The 16,424-nt window shown below is 40.8% G+C and overlaps 1 protein-coding gene across 1 annotated transcript in view; it reads left to right on the plus strand.

Moving 5' to 3' along the window:
* Positions 1-213: 213 nt before the first annotated feature.
* The window catches only part of sdc2 (syndecan 2), a 45,762-nt gene continuing 29,551 nt past the window's right edge, over positions 214-16,424 (plus strand). The window contains exon 1 of the mRNA XM_061664632.1: positions 214-642. Within this exon, the coding sequence (XP_061520616.1) occupies positions 583-642 (60 nt within the window). The 5' untranslated portion in view covers positions 214-582. The remainder of the gene's footprint in view (positions 643-16,424) is intronic.

Consider the following 16,424-nt stretch of genomic DNA (forward strand, 5'->3'; position numbering starts at 1 on the left):
AGAGAGAGAGAGAGAGAGAGATCACTCAATCAAGTCTGCCCTCGTACATCCACAACCAAATAGAAAACAATTGTTTATTCTTTGCAAACTGATGTGTAATAATACAATTTGACAGTGTCGTAACACACGCGAGTTTTTCAGGACAGAGAAAGAAAGAGAGAGAGAGAGCGAGAGAGAGAGAGAGAGAGAGAGAGAGAGAGAGAGCATGTGCGGCTCGAGCGATGTGTCTCGTGCGGATATTACCGGCCAGGCGCAGCGCGAAGGATTTTGCTATTAACCCAAGCTTTATTTCTGCCTTTGTTTGTCAATTTTACAAAGGATAGGTCAAACAACAACAACAACAACTAAGTCAACGAGTGCTTTTGAGAAGTAGTCGAGGGGAATACAAGGGGGGAGGAAAAAAAACGAAAAAAAACGCAACACGTAGTGGGGGTTCCACGAGAGAAGCGACAGGGAGTTTGGAGCCAAAAGTGGGAAGCAAGGCGAAGTAGGGACGGAGAGAAGACCGCATTTCGCTCTCTTCGCAACGCTACAAAAAAACAAACAAACAAAAAGTAACCCCCAAAAAATAAAAACGGAATAATGAGGAACGTTTGCTTCATTTTGACCGTCGGCTTGGCAGTCTACCTCTCCGGGGAAAGGGTAAGTTTGTTCAGAGTAACTTCAAAACGTTTTATTACTTTTTTTTTTTTTTTTTTAGTTGAGCGTTTGGGGAGGGGGAAGGCAACCTGGGTGCAGGGCAACTCAAGACTCGCGTATATTTTCTATACATTCCCCTGACGCGAAACACAACAAGACACTGCTGAAACGTTGACCGATCGACATCTGAATATTAGCAAATACAAAAGCTCAAAAACAACTTACAGTGTGCCAGGATTTAGTTTTGTTTGTTTTTCTCTGAAAATGGACCTCCACAGAAGCAGTCACTTAAAAAACACACACACACGTGTAACAGTTTGGGTTGCTTTCTTGTCACCGGTAACGTGACAAGTAAGCATCGGCCAATTCAAACCTTCTGTGGCGACAGCGTTTAGAAACACCGATTCTGATTTGATCAGCGCAAGAGTTATAGCACACATTCGTTCAGTTTTGATTGACCCGGTTCCCCCCCCCCCCCCCCCATCTCTGTGCAAAATATCATCGGCAGCTTTTTTGATTCAGTGCAGTTGTATACCACAACAAATTCCAACTGCAACACTAAACATGTCGCATTACAGTGTCCATCGAAACGGAGTAATTCATATTTTCTCAGGCAGATTTGTCTGTGCAGCTCATGCATTGATCTCTTTAGCGTCCACCAGACTGAATTGTTCATTCTGCATCTTCAACAGTCATTGCAACTTTGTGTCATTGCTTTGAACCTTTGACTCTCGCCTCCCTCCTGTGTGTGTGTGTGTGTGTGTGTGTGCATCCCGTTTGCAAATTAGCCCTGTGGTTGCAGTGACAGATTTTGGCACCATCATGATGACCGCTTCCAACCCCCCCACCCCCTCCCTGTTGTCTCCCCGTGGGTTGCGACTCGCCGCCTGGCCCACTGCCTGTTCCTGTGTCAGAACTGGTGGTCCAATTAGCCACATCAGACCCTTAATAACCCTTTGCTATATGTTTGAAAAAAAAAAAAGGTTATTACATACGTTCATCTGCGTGTACTGTTATCATATTTGACCTGACGTTGCCATCATATGACTGTGAGCATATGCGGTCATAGTCTCTGTTCAGCAGCACCATTTTGTGACACCGGACGCACAAAACGTAGTATTTGTTACAGTGTCGGATTTCATGCAAGTGTAAAAGAAATCCAGCTTGTTTTGCCTGAACAATACAAACAATTGCAAATCAAATCACACACTTTAACCTGATCAATATATCGGGCTCCTCTTTATCAGTGACCCCGATGCTACTTGACACATGACATTGATTCTCATTTGGCACGACTGTCGACTAGTGGTAGATAACCTGGCTCCTCTGTGTGTGTTTTAATTAGCAAATCCCATGGACATTATTGGCTGGTTTTTAGAACATGTGGAGGTAAAACTTCACCTCCTTCAGTTCCCTGCATTAATGGCTATTTTGTTTGCATAACTGAAGCAGATAAAATCATGTTTTATTTGTCAATTTAGGATGCTTTTCACCTTCTTCGGTCCATATTAGTTCATGGGTTGGTAAACTTGGTCAGGTTTTGGTGTCATTTCACATTCTCTTCTCTTACTCGTTGCAAAAATGCAAACAATTTGGTATTTGGAGAAGTGAGTGAAACAGAACTAATAAACCAAAGATACAGTATGTTGTCGCTAGGTTCGACACGATCAGGATTTTTGGGGCCGATTACCGATCACTGATCAGCAAGTTTAAAAAAAAAAAAAAAAAAAAAACGATAACCGATGACCGATCCGATCACAAGATGGAGCAATGTGTCTATTTACATGACTTGTTCATCGACTGTGTATATTGTATATACTACTTAATTGATCGAAAAAAATATATTTACAATAAATAATGTATCTTTGTTCATCTATTTATGCCAGTGAGGCGTAGTGAATCCCCTTTTTGTGACATTTTTGTTTGTTGGTGTGCTGTGAGATTTTTCAATTGTAAAATATGTGCCTTGGCTCCATATAGGTTGGAAATCACTGCTCTCGTCAGATCGTGTTTTCTAATCAGTCAGGTCAAACCAACCTTACAACATGACAGAAATAACGGGTGCTAACTTACTGTCATTAAATTACTTTATTGTAATTAAATTAGTTTAGACACAACAAAACCTTAGAGCACGATTCAACAGAACGCCTGCATGTTCGCTTACAACCGTTAGTGCTAGCACTAGCTTGCTAGGGTACATAACGTTTTGTTGCCTGCTTGCGAGCCGTATCGTATTAAAAGTACGTGAAAATACCTCAAGCAAGCCTTAAACGAACATCCTCTCCTGAACACCGGTGACCACCTACACACGTTTTCCCCCATTTTGTTCTTATAAACACATGGTGCGATCCATTATTGTTGTCATCGCCATGGTAACGAGTGTATCCGGTTGCGTTTTAGTTGACAAGATGAAGCCCAGTGATTGTAAAAAAACGGGATGCAGTGATATCGGAATACAACATTTTATTGAAGTAGTCCGACATAGTGCAATCGTGAAAAAACAAATTTGTCTTGTAGTCTGATCCGGGCATTACGTGTTGTCTGTCCCACACCGCCGACATCAGATATTTACAGTACTACGTCAAAAGAAACGCAACAAGGGTAAAAATAAACTAGCTTTTGGATTGAAATATACTGTACACGACGCCGACGTGGAGTAAATGTCTTTTGCGGAGCCGATCAATTACGTCATTGATCGGATCGGGGAATTATGACATTAAACCCGATCAGCATAAAATGCAAATTATCGGCCGATACCGATCAGGCCTGTGAGATCGGTGTAAAGTCTAGTTGTCTCATCTGATCACATGAAACCTGGGGTCATTTAGTCAACATTGTGCTATTTAGGGTCAAACTGATTGATTGGGTCAACGGGATCAAAGTTGGATTGCATGGCTGCTTCACCACTATCAGGCTATGGGAGAACTTACTCGAAACTGTAACATGGGCCGGTACAGTATGCCAACACTCGAATTGGCTTAAAAAGCCTCTACAGTACTTGTGCATAATGTGGGGTCTCTCCATATGTTGAAAAAAAAGTAATTACAGGGTTGTTTTCAAATGACATCACAATAATGATCACTGCAAGCTGATGACATTTTCTTTCTTATGAATAAGGACTAAAATGAAGGCTTAGACCTAGAAGTAAGACTGACCTGCAGTGTTTTGCTGCATTCCACTCATTAAACCTTGTGGTCTGTAATTTTGGTCATGTTTTAAAAGGGAACGCTGGAACGGTTTGAACGTTTTCTTTCGGTTGTTAGGTTTTTGTAGAGCACTGGGGAGACAGCTGAACCAGTTTCCAATTAGTTGATCACTTTTTTCAGCACAACTAAGATAGCAACTGCTCTTTTAATAACGTCCTCGGTAGCAGTCGTGACATAAATCATCAACATTTTGTAACATAATGCAAATAAGTTGCACCTGCTCACATACCGTGTATTCTCAAAATAATATGGAAATATAAAGTAAAACTGAAAGCAAGAATAGTGCCAGTAATAGACCCTAAATTAAAGGGACTGATTGTCGTTTCAAGTCGAGGGGATTTAAGGCCGAGTCAGTAATAAGCTGAACACAGTCTGAAGGTGAAAATTCTCTCAGCAATTTTCTCAATAAGGCAGATGAGGTCAGATTGCTGTGATGGACTACTAAAGTTTTAAACTACCTTCAAATTGTCAAAAAAAAAAGAGGAGCTTATCTTTAGTGTTGCTTTAAGGGTGGATGGGCTTTATGCGGAACCGGGCATTTGAACGGATTGTAAAAAGGTACATGCTCTGCATTGTGATGCATGTATTATCTCGATCCTAATGAGTATTCAAGTTTGAGTTTTTTTCCTGGCCTAAATGATCGTTTTGTATCTGCTGATTTGGTGGGAATGAAATGAGCCATGCATGCTGTCCTTCCGCTCAACATACAATTTCCACAAAATAGATCTCCACATGTCATTGACTTTTCAGATGCACCAGGAGCAAATAACACGCAAGATTTATCGGAAGGCTATATAAAATGAAATGCCTGTTATTCTCTACTGCTCTTAATGTGTTTCTGTTGAATCAATCTACAGTATGTGTATGCGTTGATGACACACTCTTTGCCAGGGTACTGGAATGGATAAGGCACTGGCTTAGTTGGAAAGCACATAAGATACCTTTTATTGGCTCAATTAGTTGTGCATATTTTCTTTTTTTTTCTCTTCACTTTACATTTCCTGATGGATACATAAAATGTCTGATGTGAAGACAATCTGCTCTCTCCTAGTTGTAATTGCTGAGATTCTAAAAGAGCAATATACAAGGACACAGGATGAGCACCTAGAAAAAGTTTGTTATATAAAGGTTCTGATGGAGGGTTGAAATGAAAGCACATGCTGTCACAGAAAAGGAAGCCAGATGCTGTCCTCTGACTGCAGCCTCTGCTGTTGTATATTTAATGATGTTCTTTTATTTTACATTAACTCATAACTTGCCAAAACGAAGATGCAGACACCCCACTCCTACCCTGTTCCATGCTCGTGATTGTGTTTCATTGCACTGGTTTCGTTTCTTTCGAATGAAAGTATGCCACCGACACGTGGGATGTCTTGTCAGTTGTCTGCAGAGCGAGCTACCGACTCGCTGGCGTCCAGCCCTTCAGGGGGTGCATTCACTTGGCCCCGGCGTGCGAGGCATACGATCTTTAATGGATACTTGACAAGAAACAGAAGGAAGGGACTGCTAGACTAATGTTTCAGTCACCATTTCCTTTTTTTTGGGTTCAAGCATGAATTCCTGATTTGTCACTCAAACGGAATCACACTGATGGATAAACATCATGTTGACTCCCTTGCCTCATTCCTGTCTGCTCCTATACATTGCCCACCACCACTCATCACTTCACCAGCAGGAAACAGACTATCTCTTCCGGTTTTTGTTTTGTTTGTTTTGTTTTGTTTACATGCACAGCTATAGCGCAACCAGCACATTAGCTAAATGTCATTTATTTGCGACCTTCTCGCTCCCCTGTTTTCGCATGTTAGCTCCTCTCACCAGAGATCTCATTGAGGAGTCGAGGAGAATAACAGAGGAGCGAGGAGAGGCAAATGTTTGGAGAAATGAAATATCTGCCCCCTTAATGTTGTCATTTCATGGAGACGTCAATTGAAAATGATGTCAGGTCATTGACATGTCTCACAAATCAATTGTCTCCATCACAACACATTTCTACTTTGTGCTTTATGTTTCAAGTGGAATTAAATTAAACTCAAATATGATCAATATAATAAAGATGATTCTGATTCTGATTCTGATTCTGAATACTGTTACTCTTTACAACTCTGCATATATGGTATGCAGAGATCCACATGAATGGGCTTCCCTAACCCCTCACCAACCACCCCCGACCCCCCGGCTCGCAGCATATATTTGGAGTGACTTGTAAATACGTATGCAGTGTTGATAAGTTGCTTCTAAATTACATGGAATTTAAAAAACACAACAAAAACAGTGTAGACGCACTGCTTCCACTTGCGTCCACATTCCAAAAACATGGATGTTGCAGGGTTTAGGACTGCAACCTTTTTTCAGTTTGTGGGATTAAAATTTCATTTTGTCGCATTTTTGCGAGTGAATGTTTTGGTTGAAAGTTGCCTTTTTTCCACTGCAATCTCCTGCGAGAGAGAGAGAGAGAGCATGAGAGAGAGAGTGCTGTGACGCCTTCTCAATCATTGTTTATGAATTCCATTTGAGTTAAAGGCGACCCGCTCCAGTATGATTGGCTGCCTGCTGCAACATAACTTGACTGCTTCTTCTAGATAGGACGCGCTTTTATCACAGCACCGCCGGGTACTGCGCACTGCGTATGCGTGTCACAGACAGGGCAGTACGCCGTTGTGTCTGGCCAGTGGGCACCACATACCTATCTTGATGCTGGCCCACTACTTATTTATTTTAAATAACAAGTGGGAGCCTTCAACTCGTCTGTCTGTCTGTCTGTCTGTCTGTCTGTCTAAACCCTGTTTATAGCATAGACATATGAAGATACTGTATGTGTAAAGTTAAAAAAAAAAAAAATATCATTGAAATAATGTCCAATATTTGCAGTAGTAATGATTTATCCACGTTCTGTTTGGGACTGTGATTTTGAATAGGTTAATTGGTTTGTTTTGTAAATAAGTAAATCATTTGCAAAATAGTGTTCATAAACATAAACAATACTTTGAAATGGTGGCGGTACACTTTTTAAAAAAATGTATGTCAATCATTTGGTTGTGGTAATGCTCAAAATGAAGTGGTTTTCCCAGAGGAAGAGGGTTAGCAGCCCTCACTATAAAAACTGGCCCCTCTGAGTCGAACAAATGATCAAATAAAAGTAAAGCCTTTTGTTTTTAAATTTTAATTTACCTGTTTTGTCTGCTACTCCTTGTTGCAGAAAAAAAACCTTGTTCATAGTGAAAGTTTTTGCAAATATCATATATCGAGGCGGCACGGTGGATGACTGTTAGCACGTCCACTTCACAGTTCTGAGGACCGGGGTTCAAATCCCGGCCTCGCCTGTGTGGAGTTTGCATGTTCTCCCCGTGCCTGGGTGGGTTTTCTCCGGGTACTCCGGTTTCCTCGCACATCCCAAAGACAGGTTGGTTGGTTGGTTGGTAGGTTGGTTGAGGATTCTAAATTGCCCTTAGGTGCGAATGGTTGTTCGTTTATATGTGCCCTGCAATTGGCTGGCGACCGGTTCCGGGTGTACCTTGCTTCTCGCCCGACGATAGCTGGCTTAGGGTCCAGCACGCCCGCTCAAAAAATGGTGTGACCAAACCACATGCTGGTGCGACCAACTGAAAAAGTTGGTCGCATCAGTGCTACTAGTGCCCCGATGTTAGGTTCATTGAAGTGTCAAAACTCTTCATAGGTGTGAATGCTTGTTTTTCCATGTGTCCCAAGATTAGATGGTGACCAGATGCACAACCTGTCAAACTGTTGAGCAATTATGAATTGTTGTGGTCCAATCTGATTGGATTCATTGTTTACATGCTGCAATAGCTTGAATTAGCCTGGTGTTTGAGTCTAATTTAAAAAAACAACAACACTCGTATTTACAATTAGACAGAGGAAGGTGTTTTTATCGATCTTAAAACTGTTGTTTCAGTTTGACTCGCACAGTAATCAGATTTTCCTCGACCGCCACGTAAACACTGACTGTCTTGGATTGTGGCATTACAATCCCCGTCACACAGCTGCTGTCACGTTTTCCACCTCGTTCATTTATTTCCTGTCATTTGGGGGGTGTATTGGATCTGCGAACATCTGCTGGACGTACGCATGTTTGAGGGGGTTGCTTTCCTTTACAGACTCCTTCTTCCCTCTCATCCTGTCTTGTTGACATGTCCTAAAGAGGGTTTTACTTTAGCAGGGACTTGTGCATACATGATTTACAAGTAACACATCGTCAAGACTGTGTTGACAATGTGTGTTTTTGTTTGTAGGCTTTTTTATGTTCCTGGATTGATGCATTTTGTCTTTTTAATGGCCAAATGCTTATATACACTACAAATCAGCTTCCAAGCCTTGAGGGGAAACACATTACGAATGTACAGTACATATAAAAATTCTACACACCCCTGTTCAAATGTGAGATAATGTTGTTGCACCAGTGTGCACACACTCATATAACTGGGGCTATATTGACAATTAACTAATCAAATTCAAACGTGTTAAATGAGGCACCTGCCACCATTTAAAGTGCCTCTGATTAACCCCAAATAAAGTTCAGCTGCACTGCCAGTCTTTTCCTGATATTTTTATTTTTTTTTTGCTTTCTAGCAGAAGCCTTAAGGTTTCATGCTAACACTGACTGGTATTTGAAAACAGTTCATAATGCCCTCCACCTTGACTAAGGCCCCAGTTCCAGCTGAATAAGAAGAAGAATCACCTTTTATTGTCATGAACATGCATGCATGCACACAAAACTTGTTCTCTGCATTTTACCCATCACAGTGAACACATACACATGTTAGTGGAACACACTGGAGCAGGGGGCATCACCCGGGGAGCATTTCAGGATATCAGTGTCTTGCTCAAGGACACCACAGCCGTGATGGTCCAGTCGGTGTCTTAAACCTTGGTACCCCACGGTAGCAGGGGATGATCTTAACCATTGGGCCACGGCTGCATACAAAAATGCAATGCTTGACTGTAGGATTGGTTTTTCTTTGGTGATGTTGGAAATGGCCAAATAATTCAATCATGGTTTCATCGTTTCATACCACATTTCCCCACATGCATTTGCATGGGAGATTTTTAGTGAGACAAGGTTTCCATCTATTGACTCTACCCCACAGCCCAGACATATGAAGACGACGGGAGATTGTTGTCACATGTACTGAACAGCCCGTACTTGCAAAAAATTCCCCGCAGCTCCTTCAACGTTGCTGTCGGCCTCTTGGAAGCCTCCCTTAACAGTTTTCGGCTGTATTCTTTAGGAATGTCCATTTCTTAGTAATGTCACTGTTGTGCCATATTTTCTCCACTTATGTTCCATGGTATATCAAATGCCTTGAAAATTCTTTCTTCTGACTGACACCTTTGACCCATGAGATGAGTCTGATGAGTGGAAGCTCTCTGTAGAACATGACTTGTGCTTTAAGATGTGACTACAAAAAATGACAGGAAACGGCCACATAAAAAATAGGTTTTCATATTTCTGTTGAGTCACTGATGGTGTAGTGGTACACTCGCCTGACTTTGGTGCGGGTAGCGTGGGTTCAGTTCTCACTCAGTGACAGTGTGAATGTGAATGATTGTCTATGTGTATATGTGCCCTGTGACTGACTGGCGACCAGTTAAGGGTGTAGTCTGCCTTTCGCCCAAAGTCTGGTGGGATAGGCTCCATTACCCCGTGACACTAACCAGGATAAGTGGTGTTGAAAATGGATGGATGGATATTTCTATTGAAAATAGCAAACATTCAGAAGACAGTGATGAAAAAGAAAGTTCACCCTTAGATTTAACAACTGGTTGACCCTTCTTTGGGAGCAATAACCTCAACCAAATGTTTCCTTTAGTTGCAGATCAGCCATGCACAGCAATCAGAAATAACTTTGGACCATTTCTGGTCACAAAACCGTCGCAACTCATCAAGAGTCCTAGGAAGTCTGGTGTAAATAACCCTGTTGAGGTCATGCCACAGCATAACAATCGGGTTGAGGTCAGTACTTTGGCTCAAGAACACATATTTTCTTCTTCCTAGTCTCATTTTTTATATCACACAAAGCTGGCATTTGAACGGGCGTGTTTAGACTTTTTATATCCACTATAAAAGCAGCTGTGGTCTTATTGGGCCGCACAAGCTAGCCAATTATCAACCAAAAACACAATGCATGTGCACATATCACATAAACTGGTTAATTTGAAAAGCAAATATTTCATCTTTCTTCTACTCTTACCCTTATTCTCCTTTCCCCTCCATTTATTTAGCTAAGAAAATGGAATCTTCACTGGCAACATGGCATTAGTATTGTGTTGTGACAAAAAAGAAATGTCGGGAAAACCCCAGTGTCAAGATGTCTGCTTTTTTTTCTCTCATTCTGACTTCACAGCCTGCCTCCAGTTTGGGTAGGGGACTCTCTGATTGAGGTGGAGAAGGAGAGGAGGGTGAAAGAGTGGGGAGCGAGGGGCTGATAAGTGTGAAGCCTGTCTGCCTTTTGGTGTTCAGGACTCCCCAAGGCAGGATTTGATTGCCTGTTTGTTGTGTGAGGTGTGAAACGTGTCTAACTTGACAAGGGGTGTTGTGAAAGAAACACAGCCGCATGTACAATTGATTACTTTTTACGATGGGAATGTATGTCATTACACCCCTATCCTGCCCTTCTTTTTAAAATTAATTCCTAATTCTTATTCCAAACAAATGCTTTTCCTTTAAGGGTTCAACTTTACTAGGTAAAGTACCCTAATGAATACTTAACACATTCTTTTCAATGGGCATCTTAATTGGCTGAAAAATGTTAGGGGAAAAAAAAATCCTCTTTGATTTATCGGAACTTGAATTTGAAATGGAAAGTAGGTCAATACTATTCCAAAATAATAAACACATGTCCACCATTACCTCATTGTCCTGAGATGTCAAGGCGTGTAGAAGCTGGGTCACGACAGTTCTGTCATGAGATATATTGTTCCACGCGAGTGTTGTCGCCATGTTAATTAACCAAAGTCAAATGCTGTGTGTGGAACACTGGAACTGACTTTTGTTCTGTTTAATGGACAATGATCTAAGAGAATTTCCATCTAACTGTCCAAAAACTACTGTCTTGTTGATGCTATGACATCATCTTAATTTTTCCATTCCAAGATTGCTGTGGAACTTGGCAAAGTACCCATTTAACACATCTATGTGATCTGTGCATCTTGCTCTTATGTATGTGCTTGTTTTATCATCTCTAAAACTGATTTACCCATGTCTGGACAGTACTCAAATGTGTGGTATGTCCATTCCATCACCCAAATTGCATTAAAACAGCACAGAGGAAAAGTGTGTAAATGAAGGCCTTTTATATGGGTTGTATAACCAACTACAAATTACACGAGTCATCTGTATGTGCCCTGCGATTGGCTGGCAACCAGTTCAGGGTGTACCCCGCCTCCTGCCCGATGATGGCTGGGATAGGCTCCAGCACGCCTGCGACCCTAGTGAGGAGAAGCGGCTCAGAAAATGGATGGATGGACTTAATTTGGGACCATTTGCATGAGAAATTTGTTATTTTAGAAAATGATGAGCTCACATAGAATTTCATGACAAAAATATCTCACAAAGGACGGAACATTTTTCCACTAAATGCATGATGGTGTGTCAACATATCTCATAAAGGAAATATCTGTGAGTCCTCATGAATATTCATCAGTCGCAAGTGTTTGTTGTCACTGTAATTGATTACAAAACAATTGTCAATAAATACCTTAAACTGTACATTCTTGTTTATATTTTGTACCTTTTTAATGTAACAAACGATAGTGCCATTTTTTTTGTCTTGTTACCATATCGCCAAACTAATCAGACCAGTTTCTGTTCAAGGCAGGAATCCATCCATCCATTCTCTTCACCGCTTGTCCTCACTAGGGAAGCAGGTGTGCTGGCACCGATCTCTTGGCGAGAGGCGGGAGTGCACCCTGAACTGGTCGCCAGCCAATCACAGGGCACATACTGTATAAACAAACAACCATTCGTATTTTGAGTCAAGAATTAACCTACCGTGCATGCTTTTGGAATGTGCGAGGAAACCACTCTACCCAGAGAAAACCAACGCAGGCACGGGGAGAACATGCAAACTCAACACAGGGAGGCCGGATTTGAACCCAGGTCCTCAGAACTGTGAGGCCGATGTGCTAACCAGTCTTCAGCCGTGCCGTCTCAAGGCAGGAATATTGTACGATAATTATGCACCTCTGTTCTGCATTAAATGCACTGAGATCAAGTGTTTGGCTGGTAAGCCTGCAGTGTAAATGGGTTGGAAGACCAGCCTATATTGGTTTCAGGACATCAAACCTCATACTTAATTCCATGTTTGACATATTTTATGCCAAGAGCAGGCTACAGGATTTTAGCCCCGATACTGGCCCGATTAGCTATCGCAGCCGATTTCCTAGATAAGCCCGACGTATTTTGTCGGGAATAACAACATTTCTTGTAATGTGACATAATCCACGACCAACGATTTGGCAACTACGATAGCATTACGACGACAAAATGAAAAGTCTAGCATGTTTGATTTTTTGGGGGAAATCTTCCCAGTAGTGTGACATACCAACGATAAGTCTCCGACAGCCCACCTTGACATCGACCAATAGGATTGCGTATTGTGACCGGCGCATCGCCTCCCGTGCTTGCCGTTGTCAACATACTTGCACCCCGTTGTCAACATTTATTCACGCGCACGAACCAATGTTTACCAACGCTTTAGAGCATGATTCGACAGAATACCGGCATGTTTACATACAAGCGTTAGTGCAGGAGTAGCTTGCTAGGCTACATAACGTTTTGTTGCCTGCTTGCAAGCTGTATCGTATTAAAGGTACATGAACATATTGTGCCTCAAGCAATCCTTGTATGCAGCGGTGATGACCACCACACGTTTGTCCTCATTTTGTTCCTTTTCCCCCAACACAATACATTGGCGCGTCGCATTGTTGTTGTCGTCGCCATGGTAACAAGTGTATCTGGTCGCATTGACCGGTGACACGTTTTCTGGTTGCGCCTCTCCGACAGTGTTTGATTTGACAACTAAAGCCCGGTGATTTTAAAAGACGGGCTACGGTGCTATCGGAATAAATGTTGTGTAGTGTTGCCACTGCCTGCCTGAGATACGGCAAGATTTTATATATCTGACGATTTCACAATCGTGAAAGACCAAATTTGTCTTGTAGTCTGATCCAAGCTTTAGCAACTTGTTGCAGTAGACATTATATTATGGTAGCTTTGGAAGTTGAGCTCAGAAATATAAATGTGCTGCATTCTCTGTATGCTAGTGACTAAAACCTTTGTGCATTATTTTGATGAACTGCAGTACTGACTTCAAATCATCTGCAATCGGTGCATTTAGTGTATTAATGTTATATTTCTTTGAAAATTTGCACATTCTCTTTTCAAGATGCACTGGTTATATGGTTATAAGTCAAAGGATGGATGTATTACCTCATACAAGCTGAATACGCAAATATATTTTCTGGAGAATGTAATAACTGCTATTTGTGACACCACTTACTCTTCTGTATATATTTTTATCTTTTTTTTTCGTTTGTTTGCAACTAGTACTAACAGCAGTAGCAGTAAAAGGAGAAGTAAGTATAGCAGAAAAAGTCAAATAGCTAGCCTTATCATACCCGCAATATGCACTCTCGAGCATGGTTGTTAAACTGATCAGAGTCACTATGCAGTGGTTCTACCAGGCAAGTTAATCTATACTAATGCTCTCTTAACGGCCATCTGTGTTCCCGCTCGCTGTAAAGTCTGTAAAGTGTAAACCCTTTCAGAAGAATAACCCGGCACACCAGTGCTCCATTATTCTGAGAGATTGGGTGTATTATTCAGCACACCGGCTTACAAACAAGATAAACCCCGTCACATGGAACATTTATTTACATTTTGAATGTGAATAACGTGTGCACGCTCGTTGAAGGTGCAATTTTGGATACAACTACGTCGTATCATTTCATCAGTGGTCATTTTTATCAAATAGTCAATAAGCATATTGACACTGCAAGTATCCCATTTGGACCACTTTACTACAGTGAGTATTAATGCTTAATTGCACAATTTCAATTCTGTCAGGTTTATACATATTAGAGGTGTCACAAATTATCGATTAATCGACAACTAATCAATCATCAAATGCATCGACAACTATTTTGATAATCAATTTATCGTTTAGAGCCATTGTTTAACTAAAACTTCTCCAAATCCTCCGATGTGAGCCTCTCAACTGTAAATATGCTCTGACTTCAATAGTCCTTCATGAAAACAGACTGATCATCTTTTGTCTTTATTCAAAATAAGACATTTGCAAACGTGTGCTTTTACTTTGGAAAACAATGATCAACTTTCTTCCCTATTTTCTCACGTTACAGACCAAACCAGTAACCGAATCATAATCGCTTCACATACATGACATAATTATCCCGTGAATTCATAAACACAAGCTACTGTAGTGCTTGAAAGCATTGAGTGAAGACTGCTCTTGCGACATCTGTTTGTGGCATGCAGTGGTACCTACAAACTCACCTGATTGTGTCTGGTTCTGCTTCTATTTCGTGTGGTTGCACTTTGCTATGTGTGATTCGGTGACCGCACGAGGCTTTTAGTAGAACGTTTGCTGAACGTTAAGTGCAAATGCTGCTGTAAACATCTGTTGACTGGTGGGTTTTGATAATGGCTCTATCCCCAGCTTTCCCATTAGTTGTGTAAATTATGTCACTTAAATTCTCTACAGATTTTTATTTTCCACTTACTTGACACCACATCATCTAGCCTATAAACCGCCAGTAAAAAAAAGCGGTATAGTAAACCTGGAGCCCGGGGTGGAGCAGTCTATGAGAACATTGTGCTGTTTCAGGAGCTTTAAGGAAAACCAGCCTGCCATCTTTTTAAACCACACATTCTTGCAGAATTACAGCACAGGGAAAGGACTGGAAATGACCATGTAGATAACTAGAAAATAGAGGATTGGCATTAAAAACCATGCTAGAATTTTGTTTTTAATCTTTTTCCTGAATCCATGTGAGGAAGTGTAAAAAACACAGTTCTGTAAAATATTTGGCTTTTCTAAAGCATTTTTTGTTTTCATTTGGGCTCCCATTTTGTTATTGCAAACAAAACATATCGTGTGCAGCCCACTATTCCAGTTAAAAAGCTTGAGATGACTTGCAGATATTTTGTTCCTTTATTTTATAAGAATGGAATAGTGGAATAAACCTTCTGTGTTGTATATTTGCCATGGAGTTGCAGTATGTAGTATTCTTAGACCATTTCCATTGTGTTACCTAATGGTATAAGTATTAAAAAGTGCTACATATCCCTAATATATTTTTATGAACTTGGTGACTAATCGCCATAAGCAGAAAATTATTGATGTCTAAGCATGTAAAGATTTTTTTTGTTTGTTTGTTTTTTGTCTCATTAAATGAACAGACTATGAGCAGAATATTAGTCAGCACAGTGGACTGAAAATAATAATAATAATAATAATAATAAAATCCTGGAAAGAAGCATTAAGCAATTCTATTGGTCTATCTTAATTTACTTGGGTTGGGTCAACATAATTCATTATGGTTAATTCAACTAAATTACTATGATTGGGTGTAATTTAACTTATGTGGGTTGAATAAACTTAATTTATTCTAAGTAGTACAGTTTGTTTATATAGGTTTGTCTATTAAAGCTAACCCACATATAATTGACACCTAGGGACAATTTAGTGTCTTCAATTAACCTACCCTGCATGTTTTTGGAATGTGGGAGGAAACCGGAGTACCCGGAGAAAACCCACGCAGGCACGGGGAGAACCTGCAAACTCCACACATGAAGACCAAAGCGCGGATCTGAACTCGCGGCCTCAAAACTGTGATGGGGATGTACTATCCAACCTCCTTTTTTTTTTTTTTAAATCATATGATCAAGTTAAGCCAACGTAACCATAAAAAAAAAAATAATAATAAAAATAAACAGTCTCCAAACCCGGTTTGTTGTCAAGGATAGAAATATAACACAAAACAAACAGGAGATATTGAAACGGAATTGTATTTCAGGCAACAATATTTAAACTGGCAGTTACTACAATTGGAAGGATATCATTTAAAAAGCTCTGCGATTGACTGGCAACCAGTTCAGGGTGTACCCCGCCTCCTGCCCGATGATAGCTGGGATAGGCTCCAGCACGCCCGCGACCCTAGTGAGGAGAAGCGACTCACAAAATGGATGGATGGATGATTTAAAAAAAAAACTATTAAACTTGATTCCCCCCCGCCCCCATTTAACATTTACACAACATATGATTGTGAAAAAAGACAAATTGCGCATGTGAAAGCAGTGTATTGAGAACTTACACTTTTGTGGATATTTGTTTCCATCTCATTCCCTTTCTTCTGCAGAGCTTCAAATGTGTATTTCAGTCCTGAAGGGTAGCTCAGGTTTAGCATAGACAACACCTAGCAACATTGCCACTGCAAAAGGCACATTTTTCAAATTCTCCAGCATTGTTAAGCATCCACACTTGTGAAGACAGCACAACAGTTATTTTAACATGAAAGAATCTATGAAATGTTAAGTTG

This window comes from Phycodurus eques, chromosome 20 (genome assembly GCF_024500275.1).
Source record: "Phycodurus eques isolate BA_2022a chromosome 20, UOR_Pequ_1.1, whole genome shotgun sequence".
NCBI classification, from domain to species: domain Eukaryota; kingdom Metazoa; phylum Chordata; class Actinopteri; order Syngnathiformes; family Syngnathidae; genus Phycodurus; species Phycodurus eques.